This window comes from Trematomus bernacchii, unplaced genomic scaffold (assembly GCF_902827165.1).
Source record: "Trematomus bernacchii unplaced genomic scaffold, fTreBer1.1, whole genome shotgun sequence".
In the NCBI taxonomy this organism is placed as follows: domain Eukaryota; kingdom Metazoa; phylum Chordata; class Actinopteri; order Perciformes; family Nototheniidae; genus Trematomus; species Trematomus bernacchii.
Genome location: NW_022987675.1, coordinates 496197 through 515543, shown reverse-complemented (window position 1 = coordinate 515543; position 19347 = coordinate 496197). Strand labels below are relative to the sequence as shown.

The 19347-nt window shown below is 40.2% G+C and overlaps 1 protein-coding gene across 1 annotated transcript; it reads right to left on the bottom strand.

The window, feature by feature from the left end:
- Positions 1-235: 235 nt before the first annotated feature.
- LOC117487609 (nuclear GTPase SLIP-GC-like) lies at positions 236-11043 on the bottom strand. Its single transcript, XM_034136228.1, has 7 exons — positions 11008-11043; positions 1808-2014; positions 1553-1728; positions 1059-1151; positions 875-978; positions 643-753; positions 236-343 (listed from the first exon to the last, which is right to left on the bottom strand). The coding sequence occupies exons 1-7, from the start codon at positions 11041-11043 to the stop codon at positions 339-341; spliced, it is 732 nt and encodes a 243-aa protein (XP_033992119.1). The 3' UTR covers positions 236-338.
- Positions 11044-19347: the final 8304 nt, after the last annotated feature.

Sequence of the window (19347 nt, the reverse complement as noted above, 5' to 3'; positions counted from 1 at the left end):
CAGGGAGGGGGGGGGCAAGAGCTCCAACGAGTCGTTTAGTGGAGAGAGTGAATACTGCTGAATACACATGCTTGACAGAGATGCTGTATGCGAAACCAATGTGAGTTTGGAAAATTGCACAGTATAAATCTATTTTAGTATACCTCAACAATGTAATTATGATCAGTGGAAATGGCCATGACATGGGCCCTTTAAGACTTCTTCACATGAACTGTTTGATGTTTTAACCCCCCCACTGAGACATCTTTCAAAAGCCATAAGGGTCCATGGGTTCCCTGACTTGATCAAGTTCATGACTCAGCTTCTCTTCAAGTCCTATGGACACAGCCGTCTTTATGTCAGCCTGAAACCATACACAACACATTCATTAGTTAAAGCAATACAACCATCATTCAATATGGGGCTTTGTGTTTCAAGCAAAAAATACAAAAGCTTTGAGTAAACTGTAGCAATGCATCCTCTCTGAAGCAACACACACTCAGCTCATCCAATACCTTGTTGGCTCCACGGGTAACATCACATGTGAACAGTCTTTCTTTGACTTTACCATTTGTACACAACATGTTAGTGTATGCAGCTTACTTCTTTTCTATGAATGTTATTATTTCTGTCAATATGAAAGACAGTGAAAGATGTTGTTACTTGATGTTCCTCTCTCTCTGCTGCTGGCTGCCTGAATCAGAGAGAGAACCCCCAGAGCTCCAGACACATAGTTCCATGTCTGCCAGTTGTTGAGATCTTGCAGGAATTCCTGTAAAAAATGTAACATACTTAATTACATTCTTGACTTTACATGTTATACTCAATTAGTATCTCTACATATTTATTAGAAGAGATCAAAGCATTTTCATTTTGTCATTCCTGGCTCACTGATGGAGAATTGAATCACATGTGTCATCTGGATCCAGACGTTTCTTTTTCATCAACTCTTTGGAGCTCACTGTGAAAACTTTGAAACATTCCTCACTGAATTGTTTCAACAACAAAAGAGTTTCAATATCAAAGCAGGTTTGCAGTTTGGGACAATATTTGTGTTTTTGTATTCAATATAACTCACCTTAACGTCTTTTAGTTTGCTGAATTCTGCCTTCACGTCTATCTTGGCTTGCTCGTTTTGTTTTAGTATCAGAGCACGAACATCAGCTGCTGACCTATAGGAAAAGATTTGTATTTGAAGAATGACATGAACTGCATATATATTCCAGGATATGATATCACTACGCATCTCCATCTTGCTTTCAATGACCAATGATCACATAGCTTCATCCAGCATCACTAAGTGTTTGTGAAGCAACAACATTAGGACAGAAATAAATGGCTGAGATGTTGAGGAATCAATGCAGGCATTTTAGAAACACGGATACTGTTATGATCATGGATACCCTGGTTGATCCTGTTTCAAGTGAACATTATATCCCTGAATACCATCCAAACCAGGATACTAATGTGCCTGTAAACGTAATCAATGTTTCCATGGTTTCTCCTCTTGGCCATCAGTGTCTAAATTGGATGGTACATTTAACTGTGTACTTTTGCATCTTAAACCACTTACTGATCATCTGAACCTCCAAGACTATCAGACTTGGTGCAGATCAAATGAATCTGCTGACACTCGCGACCATTTCCCATGAGGCTGCAGGATTCTTCCAGGATCTCCCAGGATTCTTTTTCAGAAGCTGCTCGATTGATCTCAGCCACAATCCACACAGTAGAACAACTTCCAACAACCTGGAGGGGAATACAGAAAATAATAACGGTTACGTTGTCAGTGTTCCACAATAATCAGCATTGCGTGTGGATAAATCACCTTTTTCCAGATTGTGTCTCTGGTCTTGTTACGGTCCCGGTTTCCAGGAAGATCCACAAGTGTGACGTGCTGGAGAAGACCCTTCTTCGGCCCCCTGACAGTCACACACTTCACCAGTGGCCAATAGCACTTCTTCACGTCTTTAGCATCTTCCTCTTTTGACTCACTTCCAGTGTATTTGACAAATTCTGCAGATAAGTCTTCAGCCTAAAATAAATAATAAAACAAGAGGCAATGCAAGGCCATTTCTTTTACCAACACACTCTCACTCCCTAAGCGTCCAGGAGCGACGCTTGGTCAGGGTCCCGAGGCGTGCAGTTGGGACGCGCCGAGGCTCCTTCAGCTTCATAAAGGGACGCAAATAGCTTTCAACTGATTGCAATGTATTCCCATCTGCGGCGGGATTTGACGCTCATGGAAGCACGGCATTCGTTTGTGTCGGCGGCATTTAAAGGCATTCCCATTGGATAACGGAGAATTGTACACCCGGAAGTAAGTATTCCCCTTACTGTCGATTGATTTGACAGTGATATCTCCACTACTCATCAACTCAAAAACACCAGATTATCCTTGTTAATTACACAACATTGATTGGTTTAAACTGTGTGCAATGCTTTTGTATTTTTCCCCTTCCATTCGGAGAAACAAATATTTTTTCGGAGTTTAGGATGGCAGAAGACACTACACTACCCAGAATCCCCAGCTATTGTTTAGGACTACACCATGTGCTCTGTTTGACAAACCCCGTGATTAGTTCTCAAGCTCTGTGATTGGTTGACCTCCAACTGCATTCCATATGAAAAAAAACGTTTCGTAAAAGATCAAATCATACTTTATTCAGCAGTGCTTGCTTTACTCTTTGAAAGTCATCACATGAATGTAATGTCATGAATGGTTTGGCTGCATTAAACATTTCACATCTGTCGTAGTTCTTTATTTATCTACAGAGATCGGGGTTGCGGTCGAATAGTCCATTTAGCTTAGGAACCTTCCTAACGGAGTGAAATGACCCGGAAGTCCCTCAGTGGCAGCCATGATAAGTGCCGTTCCAATTCTCTAAATTAAAAGGAAAGGAGGTTTCAAACTTCCTTTATAACCTCCTTTAGCTTAGGAACCACTGGACCTCCCTAACCGAAAGGAGAGGAGAAAATGCTGCCCCACAATGCCTTGCGGCCGCGGCATTTGCCGTCACACAACAGTCGGTCGTTCACGGAAACAACCGATTATGAACGAGAAATGATATCATGAAAGTTACGGTGCTTATTAAGCATTTTAAAACGTATGTGGTAAGTTGCCAAAGTGATTTGTTTTGAACGTTCATCAGTATTATAATCAAAAAGAGAAATATGAATGTTAGTTTTTACTGAAATGATCAAATAAAGTCAACATTTCACAGTCTTTACTGAGCTGTGTGGGGTTTGTTCAACTTTTAAAAGATGTTTGAATGGTGATATACACAGTGATAGATGTTAAGGACTAACGTTTATAATAAATACATTTGTATTGATTTTAAGATCTTTTCATAGTTCATACAATCATACGTATTGGGATCATTTGTATTAATGTGGACCGGAGGGAGAGGGTGACGAGCATAAGTTTCACTTTCCTTTTTTATTTCAATTCCAACTTTGGTCATGAAGAATATGTTTCTCTGTTGTACCCATTCATAAAGCATAACAGCATCAGAGCACGGTGCAGAGTCTCTAGATGAGTTTACAGTAGTCCCTCGTTCTTATTAAACATCCATGTTGTAGTCCGCTGTATAGAAAACTGTAGTTTCCATAGTTTCCCCACCGCAGCAGGCGCACATTTATGACCTCCGCTGGCGCATCATAAACACGTCGGATAGTGAAAGTGCAGTCGGATTCTCTAAAGTACCGCAGTCTCTTCTCCTAAATCCTTTTGAATTCTCCTATCCACTATCCCTTAACCCCATGACGTTTCATTCCGAGGTCAAGGAATAGACGATAGGGTTAGAATTTAGGAGCTGATTTTTTGGAGTATTCGACCGCGACCTCGCAGTCTCTTCTCCTAAATCCTTTTGAATTCTCCTATCCACTATCCCTTAACCCCATGACGTTTCACTCCGAGGTCAAGGAATAAACGATAGGGTTAGAATTTAGGAGCTGTTTTTTTGGAGTATTCGACCGCAACCCGGGACTCAGAAATAGACCGGAAACTATTCTATTTCTTCTGTTTTAATTTCACAATAAAGTTAGTAGTAATAATTTGTTTTGATATTATTGTTTTTTATTAACTACTAGACCGCTGGGTCATGTTGAGACCATCTTTTCTGTGTTGCTGTGGGTTTTTTACATCGCTTTTGTGTTACAAATATCAAAACAATAACAGAATATATCCGTCGTAAACTAAACCGGAAACAGCAGTATATTTTATTTTGTTAACACTGTAAACTTGACAGCTTTTTAACCCGCACCTCCTACTGGTTAAAGCACGTTATTACATGTTTAGAGTGATTGCAATGCAGGTAGATTGTGTTGCTTTTTAATGACTGTTTAAAATGCCTTTTTCTTAATGTATTTCATTTTTTTAAAGCACTTTGAATGTGTTATATTTTATGAAAACATTTAAATATTAAGAGTATATACAAAATAGGAGGAAAGTAGAAGGTCAATGATAGAAATAGTGCCGGATGTACAAAGATATTAATAGGAGTATGTGCAAAACAGACAAACTAATTAGGCTTTATTTAAACATTAAATAATACTTTAGGTTAAAGTCTTCTTTTAAATACATGTAAGCAAAAAGCTTTGGGGGTATCTACATTAAGCCTGACAAAGTACTTAACGTTTAATATATTGCATGGTTTGTTTTGGGACTTGACAATCAACTTTCCTGCAATGTTAACTATGTTGAAGCACTTATTTTAACCGATATTATACATATTTATTATACTCGTATAAGATGTATGTAGATAGTATAAGAAATGTGCAGAATATGACAGTTTAATGGTGGAGGTACACACATATTGATAGATCTCTTGTTGAGGGGGAGCAGTTTTTGTAGCAGTCGCATACAAGAATATCAGCAGAGCAGGGGTGAATGTTTCTTTGGATACAATGACAAATCGTGGTCCCTATTAATTTCGTTACAACAGTATCCTCACTCTCGTCTCAGGTCCTCTGTCCTCCAGAGTAGGAGTGTACCTGGATCACAGAGCAGGTGTTCTGTCCTTCTACAGCGTCTCTGAAACCATGACTCTCCTCCACAGAGTACAGACCACATTCACTCAGCCGCTACATGCTGGACTTTGGCTTTATTATATTGATGGAGACACTGCTGAGTTTTGTAAACTCAAATAGCCTAAAGTCATTGGAGGAACTCTTCTACTTCTTAAACTCACCGTGTGTCCATCAGAGCTGATTGTTCATGTCTACACTGTGCAGAGATCAGCTGTCAATCAAACATGATGGGTGGGGCTTGAACATCTTCTCATGAGTTGTTCTGTAGATGTTGGACTTTCTTCCGGCTCCTTCCTGGGTCTGTGTAGCCATGGAGGCTGTCACTGCTCAGGAGGATTTCTGTTAACCTCAACTGAGATTTCTCTGCATGAAAATGTAAACTTTGCTCTAAATATTTGTTGAATAGGTCTTTTAGTTTTGACTAAGTCTCAAAGTGTTGAATGCATTAATGAAAGTTTGAAAAAGGAAAGAAAACACATTAAAAGAAAAGTGATAAAAAAGAAAAGCTAACAGGTTGAGTTTGTTATAAATTGTGTTTCTATTTTCAAGATGTGAGATGAGTGCCACATTTACATGTCTGTAAATAAAATGTTGGAGTTTTTCTTGTTAATAAAGAGCTAAGAGGACGCAAGTGAAAATCTCATTATTTAGTTTTCAATCTTAAAATGAATGACCTCTCCTCTCCAGTGAAGCTGCACTAAGTTGAGATGAATTTTAAATGCATGTAGTTCTTTTTTTACTGCTACGTCCCCAATAAGCTCTAGGACAACAATGGATACAGTAACACACAACAACAAATAACATTGAGAGAGTCGGGGGGGAAGTGAACACAAGTGCATTTATTTACACCAAAGAATGGAGAGGAAGAAGCGTCTATGGAAGAGGGTTAGGAACATGTGGGAACATGTGAAACTTAAAGTCAGATAAAAATCACTTTGGTCAGACCTCAACTTTTTCTTTACTAGTGAAAGTCAGAATTCTGATAAAAAAATTAAACCTTTTTTTCAGATTTTCTTTTTTTTTTCAAGAAAATCTCAGAAATCAGATTTTTCTTCAAATATATTTTATTTATTTTCATGACAACCTTCAGAACTTTCTTCATAGATCTGAGATTTAAGTAAGAACTCTGATTTATTACTCAAAAGAAAAAATCAGTTTTGGTCAGATCCAAAAAGTGAATCCACATGTGGTCCTAATCCTCTTCTGTGTTTCAGAGTTCTGAGATTTGCATTACAATCAATTAAAACATGTATATATTCCTAGATCTCAGAGTAAAGTCAGAATTCAGAAAAGTTTCCTCTGAATAAAAGATCAAAGTCATTTCAATTTAAAATAAAATGTCCCCATGCGGCCCTCATCCTCTTTCTGACCCTCTTTTTCCCACGCTCTCTAAAGTTGAACTGAATCAAAGAAGGATTTTCTACACGTCGTAGCGCCGCAGTCAACAACTATGTCTGATTATCTCAAAGTGTGTAGGGTCCTTTCATCCAAGGTTTTAGAGAGAAGTGCATTAAAGATAGTTCAGTGTGTAATGACTTTTAAACATATATCATTTGAAGGGTTTTCTTCTTAGATAGTGAAGTGAAACCTGCAAGACAAAAGTCAAGATGGCATGAATTGTGATGCGTTTGATTTCTTTTCTAAGAGCCTCAAACGCCTCTTCCCAAAAGGCTTTGTTAAAAAAAGGGAACATGTACAGTATAATAGCGCTTATCATGTTTGAGTGATTAGGCTCAATGTTGGGACATAGCCACCAAAAGATAGGCTCTCAATGTTTCGAAATAATAATGATCCCTCCACCAAATGCAGATTCAAACTAAAGTAACAGGTTGGTTTTGAAAATGTAAGAAGTAGAAAGTACAGGATTTAGTGTTAAACATGTAAGGAGTTTCTCCTGTCAATCTGCTCTAAGACAATGAACAAATTACCCCCCGTTGCTAAGCAGAATCTTTTGATAACTAATGGTCATGGAAGAAGCTTAAGACCAGATTTTAGACCCTAGCAAAGAGCAGGTATTATCACAATGATCTATTTGACAGTGGAAGACTTACAACATTTGAATTACCATTTACAAAATACAGACTTCTAAAAATATTTACAGGTCAGACATTATGTGTATAAAAAATCCAATTCATTGGAAATCTCAAGAGACTCTCACCTACTAAAGAGGTTTTTCCTGGATCACAAAGAACTAAAACACTTTATATCCAAATTCAACTCGGAAATGTTCAATCTAAATGCAGACCAACTTGGAGGGTTGAGAACATCTTGGTGTACTCTGCTTAACTGTGTGATGCATGATGGTATCTGGGTTCATATCTTGAACCTTCCAACATTTCAATTTGGAACAGATACAAAGAGTTATAATATTCTCCTTATATCTATAGTAAGTATAAGACGGGGACCTCACAGAATTGTCCAATATGTGAGACTCATGTAGGGACTAGGCTGCATTGCAATGAAGGAATGCAGCAAAACTCAAGTATTTTGGAGGGCAACATGTGCAAACATCACTACAGCAATCTGTCAACAGGTGTCAGTGGAACCTCTATTGTGTCTGCTTGGATATGGCCCTCGTCCTCTAAAACAGTGGTTCCCAACCTTTTTCAGTCAGGCCCCCCTTGGGTGATTGGAAATATTTTCGAGCCCCCCCCTAACCCCGTTGCCACTTAGATTGTTTGAATTCATTGTATATAGTTGTACGAACATTACATTTTCTCTGCTAATAACGAGACAAAAATATATATCATTATATATTTTATTATGGATTGAACATGAACAGAAGTGCTTGTTTTGGCAGATGATCGTGTGCCACTGTGAAATAATGAGGCCTAATTGAAACAATTAGAAATACTGCTTATCGATCCGGTTCTTTAACAGTATTTTGATTTTTGTTATTTTTTCAAGGGAAGAATGAAATAAATTACCACTGCTCTAAAACATCAAGAGGATGTTGTTCAGTCTGAATGCTGGCCAAGAAAGCCATCATGGTGGAATGGGTCGGGGAGGACCCCCCCCCCCCCCCCTCCATGTGGAAGACACTGAGGTATTGAATCTGGAGATAATGTCTCTCTGTCTGGATGGAAGGTCGAATGTTTCCCTACAGAAGTGCTTTATTGAGCAGCAGAAAAGCACATGTTGCTGGCTTGAAGTCCGGGAAGAGAAGGGAAGAAGAGAAAAGAGGGCACACAGTAGGTATACAGTAGGTACAGTCAACATATGTGTCCGTGCGGAAACAATACCCCCAACCCGTAGTTCCATGAGTGAATTATGTAACAAGAGTAAATTAGTGATCACTACACAGTAACCTGTTTCATGGCGAGCATTGTGTTGCCATGGCAACGGCATTTGAAGAAATCTCAAAACTGTCTCGTAGATGTCTTCACGGCTGGACTGTTAGCACACATGTGAATTTTGAGCACTTTTTGAACATTTTCACAGGAGTTAAAGGGACATCATGTTTTATGGCGAGGGATGCGTTTCCATGGAAACAGCATATGGTGAGATTTCAGATTTGGCGGAGAGCAGTTGAGGCATGGACCGGTGTGGCAGAGAGAGAGAGAGAGAGAGAGAGAGAGAGAGAGAGAGAGAGAGAGAGAGAGAGAGAGAGAGAGAGAGGGTGAGAGAGTGTGTGTGAGTATGAAATGAACAGTTAGAACTGACTGCTGTCAGTTGGAGTGATGACATCATCGTGTTCCATTACACAGGTGTTTATAGTTGAGCTAACGAGCTATGAAGAGATCAAAGGTTTCATTGTTCTGAATGAGAGATAAACCTCTTACATGTGAACGTTTTGTGGAAGAACGATAAGAGATATCTGTGATATTTCAAAACGTGAAGCATGTCAAGGAAGTTGAGTATCTGAAGTGTAATTTTTGTGTACTTTCGGGTTAATAATGTGGCCTTTTTGGCAGTTTGACTAAAGGTGTGCGGCTGCTGCTGTGAGGAAATATCAGCCTGAAATTACAATGGGCTTTAATGGAGGCATGTTGAACGTTTTTGTCACTTCATGCCCTCAAGAGGCATTTTGTTTAATTATTTTTGCTTAATTATTTGTCCTTTTTCAAGCTACGAGATGTTTTCCTACGTTTCTCATGAACAATTATGTCTCAGGAATGTAGGGTTTGGGAATTATGGCAGTTTTAAAAAAATATATGAAGGCAAATTTCAAGATTTCCTACCCTCTAGCTGTGACATCACGCACTCTGCCTTAACGAGCTGCGCAATGTTAAAGTTCAAATGTTAAAAATGTGATGAATTATGGGATGTATCTCTGGAATTATGAAAGTTATGAATGATAAAAGTAATAGCCGTCGATTCCCGACCGAGCTGAACGTTTTGATGTTTGAACGGAGTTTCTGCGATGTTGAATGTGGGAGGAGAAGACGGACAAAATAACTGGATGGAATAATAAGAATTTTGTCCGTAGCATAACATATAGTGGGAATGTCACGCCCTGGCTCAAGGACGGACAAAAGAAGGAGACCACACATGGTCCATGTCCAATTAAAGTGCATTTATTTAAAGAAACTAAGTTAACTATGAAGTCAGTTAATCAGTAATGTGTGTAGTGTGTGGGTGTGTGAACATGCATCAGTATATAAAGCAAAAACAAACAAACCAAGGTCCAGTAGAGCCAAGCAACCCAAGAAGAGAGAGAGACTGACTGCTCAGGCACCCATACTTGTAGCTGAGCAGTCAACCAAAATCAGGTGTCAGCAATCTCTCCTGATTTGGGGAGTGGCTAACCAGGGACCTGAGTCTAATGGCGCGTTTCCACTACACGGCCTCGCTCGGCCCCGCTCGGTATGGCTGGGCCTCGTTAGGACTGGCTCACTTTATGGCGCATTTCCATTACAGTTTAGGAACTGGGGTAGTATCTATAGTAACGCAGTGTAGGCGGAGCCGTGATGTCATCTACAATGAGAACCCCAGAAAAACAACACAGCCGTTAGCTGTTAGCACTCAGAGCTCACAGCTCTTCATATATGTTCAGAAACTAGACAAAAGTTAAACAAGTACAAACCACAGACTGCCTGTGTCATGGTGAATACAGTCGCTGCTTTATTTATGTCTGTATAGGCCGTTGTTGTGTGTGTGGACGGTCGGAGCATATACTGCGTTAGCTTAGCCAATCTCCATTTAGAACACACGCATTTTAAAAGGTTTTTCCCCTGCCGTCTGTCTGCAGACTTGACAAAGCATTAATTCATGGTTTTTACTAACCGGTATCAGTATGTTGTTACTTCGGCATCATTTTGAAACGTGTATTACAATTAAATCACGGTCAAATATGTCAATCTTGTTGTAGTTGTAGCCCCCTTGCCAGCGATGCTCTCTCTAGTTTAGCATACTCAGCCCGACTCAGCCTCGTTGTCTCTGGCCCTAGACCCGCGATTTTATGAGGCCAGAAAAACGGTGTATTAGGACCCGCCGGCCGGTACTAGGCTAAGTGGAAACGCAACCAAAGACGGGCCGCTGACGTCACAGCCCTCTTAAACCGTGCTCCGCGCTGTAGTGGAAACGCGCCATAAGGCCTAGGGGCCGTCACAGCATTCCCACTAAATAATAAAGATCTATGCAGAAAGGAACAGACGGGAGGAGATCACCATCACTAGACTCAGACTGGATCATACAGGATTAAACGGAACAATGTTTTTAAAGGAAAAAGGTAGTGATGGCAAAATGAAGCTTTGAATGAAGCATCGAACCACTTGGACAATTGTGTCGGAAATAGGTTCATTTCTCGAAGCTTCAGTTACAGCGACCTCTCCTGGCGAAGTGCAAGGCTGCAGTGGGTTTAACGTATCTTTGCCTTGAAAAATATTCGATGCACACACACACTAAGACTGAATATCATGTTCTATTTGCAATTAAAGATTGATAATTGTGTGTATTGGGTAGAGACTAGAGAGTGCTGGAATTTTTTTTGGGCGGAGAGGGCCTTTTATCAGTTATTAAAGTATTAAAGTTGAAATGCAATGATTAAAAGCTCACCCATTCCGGGCTTTGAACCAGCTGCGCAGAGGACATCGCCGCATTTGGGCCAGCGGCTCTATCCACTGGGCTATCTATTACTTATGCTATTCAACTGTTTTTATATTAATCATAGTTTCTTTTTGTTCACAACTTCTCCGCATTTCGAAGTGTTTCCCGAGCCAGAACGACCTATCTTTCTTCCTGGCTTGCTCTATAATGACCCAATTAAAATGCAATACCAACAACAACTCAACAGCAACAACGTAAACTACGACAACAACCCACACATTGCTCATTGTTTAGAGCGGTTATAAAGTGTTGAAGAGCTCAAATTCGAAACTGTTAATAGAGACGAGGCAGTGCATTGAATCACCTGATTGGACGGCGAACCAGTGAGTTGATTCATTCAAGAAATGAAGCAGTTACTGGTTCGGACGTCACATGTCACGTGATTTGAAGCAGTTGCTGTTTCTGACGTCATATGTCACGTGATTTGAAGCAAGCTTCGAATCACTGCTTCTATGGGCCCGATGAGAGGTAGTGAAGGCAACACTTGTTCTGCACACCCGGACGGAGGAAACCAAACTGCGGCCGGAAGAAGGAAGTGAAGTTGGAGACGCGTGGCAGAAAGTTCACAGAGAATCGGAAATTCGGATACATACAGAAACGGTAGCATTGGACTGTTATTTTGGCGGATTTGCATAAACTGTACATTGAGTGTTTGATCATGTCAACCAGCTCAGATGGTAGCCAAAGAAACAATATGGAATGGATGATAGCCAAAGCTGCGAAGAAGAAAAGATCTTTGAGAGAAAGAGATAGTTCAGTAAGAGCTCGAAGTTGGTCGGATTGGTCGGGTGAAGCAGACGAGGCTAAGCAAAACAAAAAATCAAGAGTCAGTCAAAATGACAGCCAAGCAATGTTGAATAAAGAAATAGAACACGAGTGGAAAGTGGTAATAGAATTCAATCAGGATGGTGGGCATTACCACCCAATTAAACTTACCAAAGCAATTGAAAAAGAGATTGGAAAAATTAAATTTGCTAAATTCATGAACAATAAGCGGGTATTGATACATGCCAATAACAAACAGCAGCAGGAAAAGATTCTGGGAGAAAATGAAGGCGCATGTTCCAGGAGCAATGGCAAAACTGAGAGGAGTAATCTCAGGAGTACCATTGGACATGTCAATGGAAGATGTGAAAAGTGAATTAAAAGGAGGCAAAATAGTGGAAGTCACAAGGCTTAAAAGCAAACGGGATGGTACACTCAAAGAAACATTATCAGTTCTCATTCAGTTTGAGAGAATCTTACCTAAGGCAGTACAAATGGGATATTTGAACTTCATGGTTAGGGAGTACATCCCCAAACCTCTCAGGTGCTACGCATGTCAACGAATGGGGCACACAGCGCAGCAGTGTAAAGGACAGCTAAGGTGTGCGAGATGCGGAGGAAAACATGAGTATGGAAAATGTGAAAAGTATGCAAAGGTTAAATGTTGTAACTGCGGAGGAGATCACAGTGCTGCGTTTGGAGGTTGTGAAGTGCAGAGAGAGGCCAGAGAGGTGCAGAGAGTTAAGATTACAAACAAAGTTTCATACGCAGAAGCAATAAAGAAAGTAAGGGGAACAGTAACAATCAATAATACCCCTAGTGGAATGGAGCAGAGCATTACAATACAAAATGTCAGGAACACACCAAAAAGTAATCTTCAAATCCAACCCCACAGCGCCACCAAGAGTAAAGAGGATGATGATGTTTTAGGAGTGAAAAAGGTGAATTTTGTGGTATTTCTATGCCATACTGTAAATGTTGCATTGCAGTTAAAAGAGAAAAGTGATAGAATCAAAGCCATTGTGGAGGCAGCTGGAAAATTCCTTGACATGAAAGATATTAAAGCAGATCAGATACATGCAATGCTAACTATAAATGGAGCTGGGGAAAATCAGGATGAGGGTTAGATCCTTAATCATGGTGCTGCACATACTACAGTGGAACGCAAGAAGCCTCATAGCTAATGGTCAAGAATTCAAGAAATATATATATGATCTAGAGGTAGTCCCTGAGGTAATATGTGTGCAAGAAACCTGGTTACGACCTCAATTAGACTTTGTCATTCCAGGATTTAGCTGTATAAGGCATGATAGAGATAATAATCAAAATGGTGGAGGGTGTGCCACGTTTCTCAAAGATGGTGTGGCATATAGGGAGGTTATCTTGTTTCCTAGGGTTGCAGATTTCCACTATAATACACTCTATATCATCAGGAGATTGCACAATAAACATAGGAAGGAAGTTTGGTGTGGTGATTTCAATGCACACAACAGTCTATGGGGCAGCAACCATACAGACAGTAACGGAAATATAGTGGAAGAAATGCTGGAGGAAAGAACACTAGTATGCCTTAATGATGGACATGGCACAAGAGTAGATGTACACAGGGGGAAGGTTTCATGCCTGGATCTGACATTAGTGTCAAACTGTTTGGTTCATACATGCGAATGGTTTGTTTTGAATAACTCCACAGTAGGAAGTGACCATTATCCAGTGCTTACTAAAATGAATACTAATGTATATATACAGGAAGGAGGTGTAATAACCAGGTGGTGCTTTGCTAAAGCTGATTGGGGGAAATTTAGGATATGGTGTGAGGAGTCGGTACACCTGCTAACATCAGAGGGAAGCATAGAGGTCATTACAAGCCAAATAACGCAACATATTCTAAATGCAGCAGAGAACAGTATACCCAAAACAACAACCAAGGGTAGGAAGAAAGTGGTGCCATGGTGGAATGAGGAATGCAGCAGGGCTATTAAAGAGCGAAATAATGCATTTAGAGAATTAAAGAAAAACATGACACAAAATAATGTTATAGAGTTTCAAAGGAAAAGGGCAGCTGCTCGAAGGACAATCAAATACACAAAAAAAAGAACATGGAGAGAATTTTCTTCTACCATTGGCAGAGGAGTAAAATTAGGTGATGTCTGGTCCATGTTTAAGCGGATGAGTGGGAAAAGGAAATCCATTAAAATTCCAGCTTTGGTTGATGGGGAGAGGCTGGCAGTGACAGATAAAGAGAAGGCAGACATGTTAGGAAGGACACTTGCAGCAGTACATAGCGGGGAACATCTCAGTGATATTCATAGGCAGCAAAAACAGCAGTTACTAGCAGAGAATGAAAACGTGAAGGAGAAGAGACAGGATAATAGGTCAGCTCTTGATGTGGAATTTACAATGTCAGAACTCAAAATAGCCTTACAAGGTACAGGTTATACAGCCCCAGGACAAGACCAGCTATGTTATGCTATGTTTAGACAGTTGCCTATGGAAACTATGACAATGGTGCTGAGTCTTTTCAATAAAATCTGGAGAGAAGGAGATATGCCAAGTTTGTGGAAAACAGCAGTCGTGCTACCATTCAATAAGCCAGGGAAAGATACAGCTAACCCTAGTAACTACAGACCAATAGCTCTTACATCACACCTATGTAAATGGATGGAAAAGATCATTGTCCGTAGGCTCTCACATGTACTGGAGCAGAAAGGGCTGCTGAGTAGTTTTCAGAGCGGATTTCGTAAAGGGCGGTCCACAATAGATGCTTTAGTAAGAGTGAGTAATGATGTGGAAAAAACATTGAAAATGAAAGAGATAATGGCAATAGTGTACTTTGACATTGAAAAGGCGTATGACTGTATGTGGAGGGATGGGTTACTGATCAAATTGAGTAGAATGGGTATTGGAGGGAGAATGTACAATTGGGTAAGGGCCTTTTTAACAGACAGGACATTTAGAGTAAAGGTTGGAGCAGATATTTCCAACTATTTTGAAATAGAAAATGGTATCCCCCAAGGGAGTGCAGTCAGTCCAATATTATTTAACATCATGATCAATGATATATTTACATGTTTAGACACATGCATTCAATCGGCTCTATACGCAGATGATGGGGCTATTTGGATGAGGGGAAGACATGCCCCATACGTAATGGAGAATATAGCTAGAGCGATTAAAAAAGTGGAGAGGTGGTCATATAACTGGGGATTCAAAATGTCAGAAAGCAAGTCATGCTACATGGTATTCACAAACAAACGCAAGATTGATGGCCAACAGCTAACACTATATGATCGTCCAATGACAAAGGTGAATGAGTTCAAATACCTAGGACTGTGGTTTGATAGCAAATATACATGGAAAATGCATATTAAACAAGTGGAAACAAAATGCAAAAAAGTATTAAATGTATTGCGAGCTGTAGCTGGATGCAACTGGGGCGCAGACAAACAAGCATTAATAAACATTTACAGATCAATTATGAGGTCCACAATAGATTATGGTTGTATAGTGTATGGAGCAGCAGCAAAAACATCGCTTTTAAAAATTGATAGAATACAATATAAAGCATTGCGGTTGTGTATAGGAGCGATAAAGTCATCCCCTATCAATGCAGTTCTGATAGAAGCAGGAGAGACACCTCTGGAGATCAGAAGAGAGAAACTTGCTCTGTCATACTGGGTCAGGCTACAAGGAAGTGGAGAAGGAAATATTTCCAACAGAATATTACAGGATTGCTGGGAATATGCAAAATTCCAGGGACGTGGGTTTGGCTGGACGAGTAAGGAGAGAACGAGGGCATATGGAGTGGACAATATCACGTTTGCCAAAGCAACCCCATTTAGCAGCGTTCCCCCATGGCTTTTCCCAGAAGATAAAATAGATATGAGTATTGTAGAAAGGAAAAAAGAGTGGCAAGTAAATTAAGTGGGAATTAAAACAAGTATGTATCTGAATGAGAAGTATTACAATTGCCTACAAATTTACACAGATGGTTCTTAGAACAAGGAAGAGTGTGTTGGAGTTGGTGTATACATCCCAGAATTTAAAATATCTATTTCAAAAAGAGCGTCTGATCAATTATCAGTGGACACAGCAGAAATGCTGGCTGTAATAATAGGATTACAGTGGGTTGAAGAGGTCAGACCAGATAGGGTGGTGATGTGCACAGATTCATTGTCCATATTACAAAGCATACAATCAACAACAACTGCCAGAGAAGACATTCTCATAGAACTGAATCATAGCCTGTTAAGATTGCACAGAGGCGGCATAGATCTGCAGTTCTGCTGGGTGCCTGCTCATGAGGGGGTGAAAGGGAACGAGTGTGCTCATGAGGGGGTGAAAGGGAACGAGTGTGCTCATGAGGGGGTGAAAGGGAACGAGTGTGCTCATGAGGGGGTGAAAGGGAACGAGTGTGCTCATGAGGGGGTGAAAGGGAACGAGTGTGCTCATGAGGGGGTGGAAAGGGAACGAGTGTGCTCATGAGGGGGTGAAAGGGAACGAGTGTGCTGATAAATTAGCAAAAAGTGCACTACAAAAGGAAATCACATTACCAGTTCAACTTGGTAAAGGAGAAGGACAAGCAGTCATTAAGAAGAAAGGGATGGAGATCTGGCAGAAAAGGTGGGAGAAAGACCAGAAAGGCAAAGAGTATCACAAAGTACAAAAGACAATTACAATTCATATTTATAAAGAAAGAAACAGAAGGGAGGAAATCACGATCGCTAGACTCAGAATAAATCACACAGCATTGAATGGTACTCTGTATGTCATGGGGAAAAGTGACAGTGACAAGTGTGGGAGCTGTGGAGTAAAAGAAGATGTAGAACATATCTTGATACATTGTGACATCTATAAAGCTGAAAGAGGAAAACTAAAGGCTAAAGTTTTAGAGGCAGAGAGGGAATGGAGTGTGGTTGGTGTTTTGGGAACAAAAGGAGAGGGAGTGAGAGCTACCAGAAAGGCACTGTTTACATTCTTGAGTGAAACTGGGGTAGGAAAAAGAATTTAACATTAGGTCAAGAAAGAACATAGATTTTTATTTTTGTTTTATTTATTTCATGTTTTTTTTTGTTGATTTATTTATTTATTTTGATTAGATCATAGGTTAAAGAGTTGGTATGATATGATGATTCATACTCATGTACAGTAGGTGGCGGTATGCACCTTTTAAGTTGTTTGCAATCCGCCAAAAACGAAGAAGAAGAAGAAGAAGAAGAAGAAGAAGAAGAAGAAGAAGAAGAAGAAGAAGAAGAAGAAGAAGAAGAAGAAGAAGAAGAAGAAGAAGAAGAAGAAGAAGAAGAAGAAGAAGAAGAAGAAGAGAAGAAGAAGAAGAAGAAGAAGAAGAAGCATCAGAAGAAGAAAGAAGAGAAGAAGAACAAGAAGAAACAAGAAGAAGAAGAAGAAGAGAAGAGAAGAAGAAGAAGAAGAAGAAGAAGAAGAACAACAACAACAAGAACAACAACAACAACAAGAACAACAACAACAACAAGAACAACAAGAACAAGAAGAACAAGAAGAACAAGAAGAACAAGAAGAACAAGAAGAAGAACAAGAACAAGAACAAGAACAAGAACAAGAACAAGAACAAGAACAAGAACAAGAACAAGAACAAGAACAAGAACAAGAACAAGAACAAGAACAAGAACAAGAACAAGAACAAGAACAAGAAGAAGAACAAGAAGAAGAACAAGAAGAAGAACAAGAACAAGAACAAGAACCTGGGTCCATGTGGCGTCTCGTCGCTACGGTTCTCTCTCTCTGTGTTCCTGAGAAAGTGTGTGTGAGCTCCAGCACTACTGATCCATCATCTGTGTGTCTGGATAAACCTCCGAATGGACTCTGTGCTCTTTTTTCTGGAGCGTTTACCTCGGACTATAGGAGCTAGCTTAGCATGCTAGCTGGAAACACGTTAGCAACACTAGTCAGATTGAGAGTTTGATGGAGAGAGAAACGGTGTGTGTTTAACGGAGTCTGCAGGAAAAGGTGATCTAGGAAACATGAGTAAAGTCCAAATGCTCGAGGAGGAGCTGTCTCTTTCCAAAGAGGAGAACAAGAGACTCCAGAAACTACTGGACGCTGTTTTACAGCCTCAGCTTCGGATACACAGAGCAGGTCTGTTCCCTTTACTCTCCATTAACACTTTAAACTCTTCAGTAGCACTTTATTATCACATTAATAACACTTTAGACCAGGGGTGTCAAACTCAAGGCCCGGGGGCCAAATCCGGCCCGCGACTTCATTTTATGTGGCCCCACAAGAGCTTGCAAAGAATATAATATGTTTATTATACGGTTACATGCTACTTTACAGAAGCACGTTGCCCATAAACGACATGTCCCACAATGCATCTCAAATTTGACTTTTTCTCAGAATTTGACTTTTTTTGTCCAAATATGCCTTTTTTCTTAGAATTAGCCTTTTTCTCATAAATAGATTTTTTTTTTCAAAATGTCACTTCTCTTTTTCAAAATGTCACAATCAATGTTTTTCCAGAATGTGGCTTTTCTTTTAAAATCATATTGTGACATTCTTACTGAAGAGACTTGCAATTATTTGCTCTAGACTTCTGCTTTCAGACGTAGTTAATTATGAAGTTATATTAATTAATGATATAGTCTTAAAGTTACAACCGGCTCTTTGAGTGCAACCATAATGCTGATGTGGCCCGTGATGAAATTGAGTTTGACACCCCTGCTTTAGACCCTTTATCAGCACGTGCTGCAGGTAGTACATCCTGAAGTGAAAGTACAAACACCACACTGTGAAAATACTCCATTATTATAATTATTACGGAAGAGCAAACCTACCAAAATAAATATATTTAGAAAAATACATACATTGAATAATATGCTATTTAATTTACTGATTTAAATATTACCCATGCATGTATGCACTAGTTCAGGCATCCTCAAAGTCCGGACTCCGGTCCGGATCCGGACCGAACCACAACTGTCTCTGGACTCTGAGCAAATTATACTTTTCATATGTATTATCTGTATTATCTGTGTTATCTGTGAGACATCGCCACAACGCAACGAGTCAAAATTCTCCGGTATGTCCACTGCAAACAGCGCTCTGCATGTCAGACTGTTCCACTGTCTGTGTGTGTCTGTCAACGCTATGGTCCAATCACATTCAGCATCCCGTCAGCGTTTTCCCCCCCCCACCAACAGTCTGCGAATCAGAGGCACAGTAGGGCGGGTCTTCACGGAAAGCGGGTGGGAAAAATGCGTGTGTCTCTTTCAACCTGTCTGAGTCAGAGCGAGAGTTAACAGCTCATCTAGCTGCATCTGTACTGTAGCTAGTAGCCTAGTTTCACCTACCGGGGTGGCATGGGGTGGCAACTACCACCCTAAAAATAGGCCTTGCCACCCCAGCTGCCACCCCAGTTGGCAGCTTTGTTTTGAAAGAAAAGTTGTGGCTCATCGGGCATTTATGAGAGAAAGTCTCTAATGTCCAAATGCAAGTGAATGCAGCACAAGATGCACGTCTTGTAACCCCTCCCCCGGCCCTGGCGCGAGC

What these genes read in the sequence shown, in the direction of transcription:
- LOC117487609 (XM_034136228.1), bottom strand. Translation starts at nt 11,043, where the DNA reads ATGTCCTCTGCGCAGCTGGTTCAAAGCCCGGAATGG. An exon ending in TGGTTCAAAGCCCGGAATGG is followed by an intron (nt 2,015 to 11,007) that starts GTGAGCTTTTAA and finishes TATTTATTTTAG; the next exon opens with GCTGAAGACTTATCTGCAGA. An exon ending in AGCAAACTAAAAGACGTTAA is followed by an intron (nt 979 to 1,058) that starts GGTGAGTTATAT and finishes TCTTTTGTTGTT; the next exon opens with GAAACAATTCAGTGAGGAAT.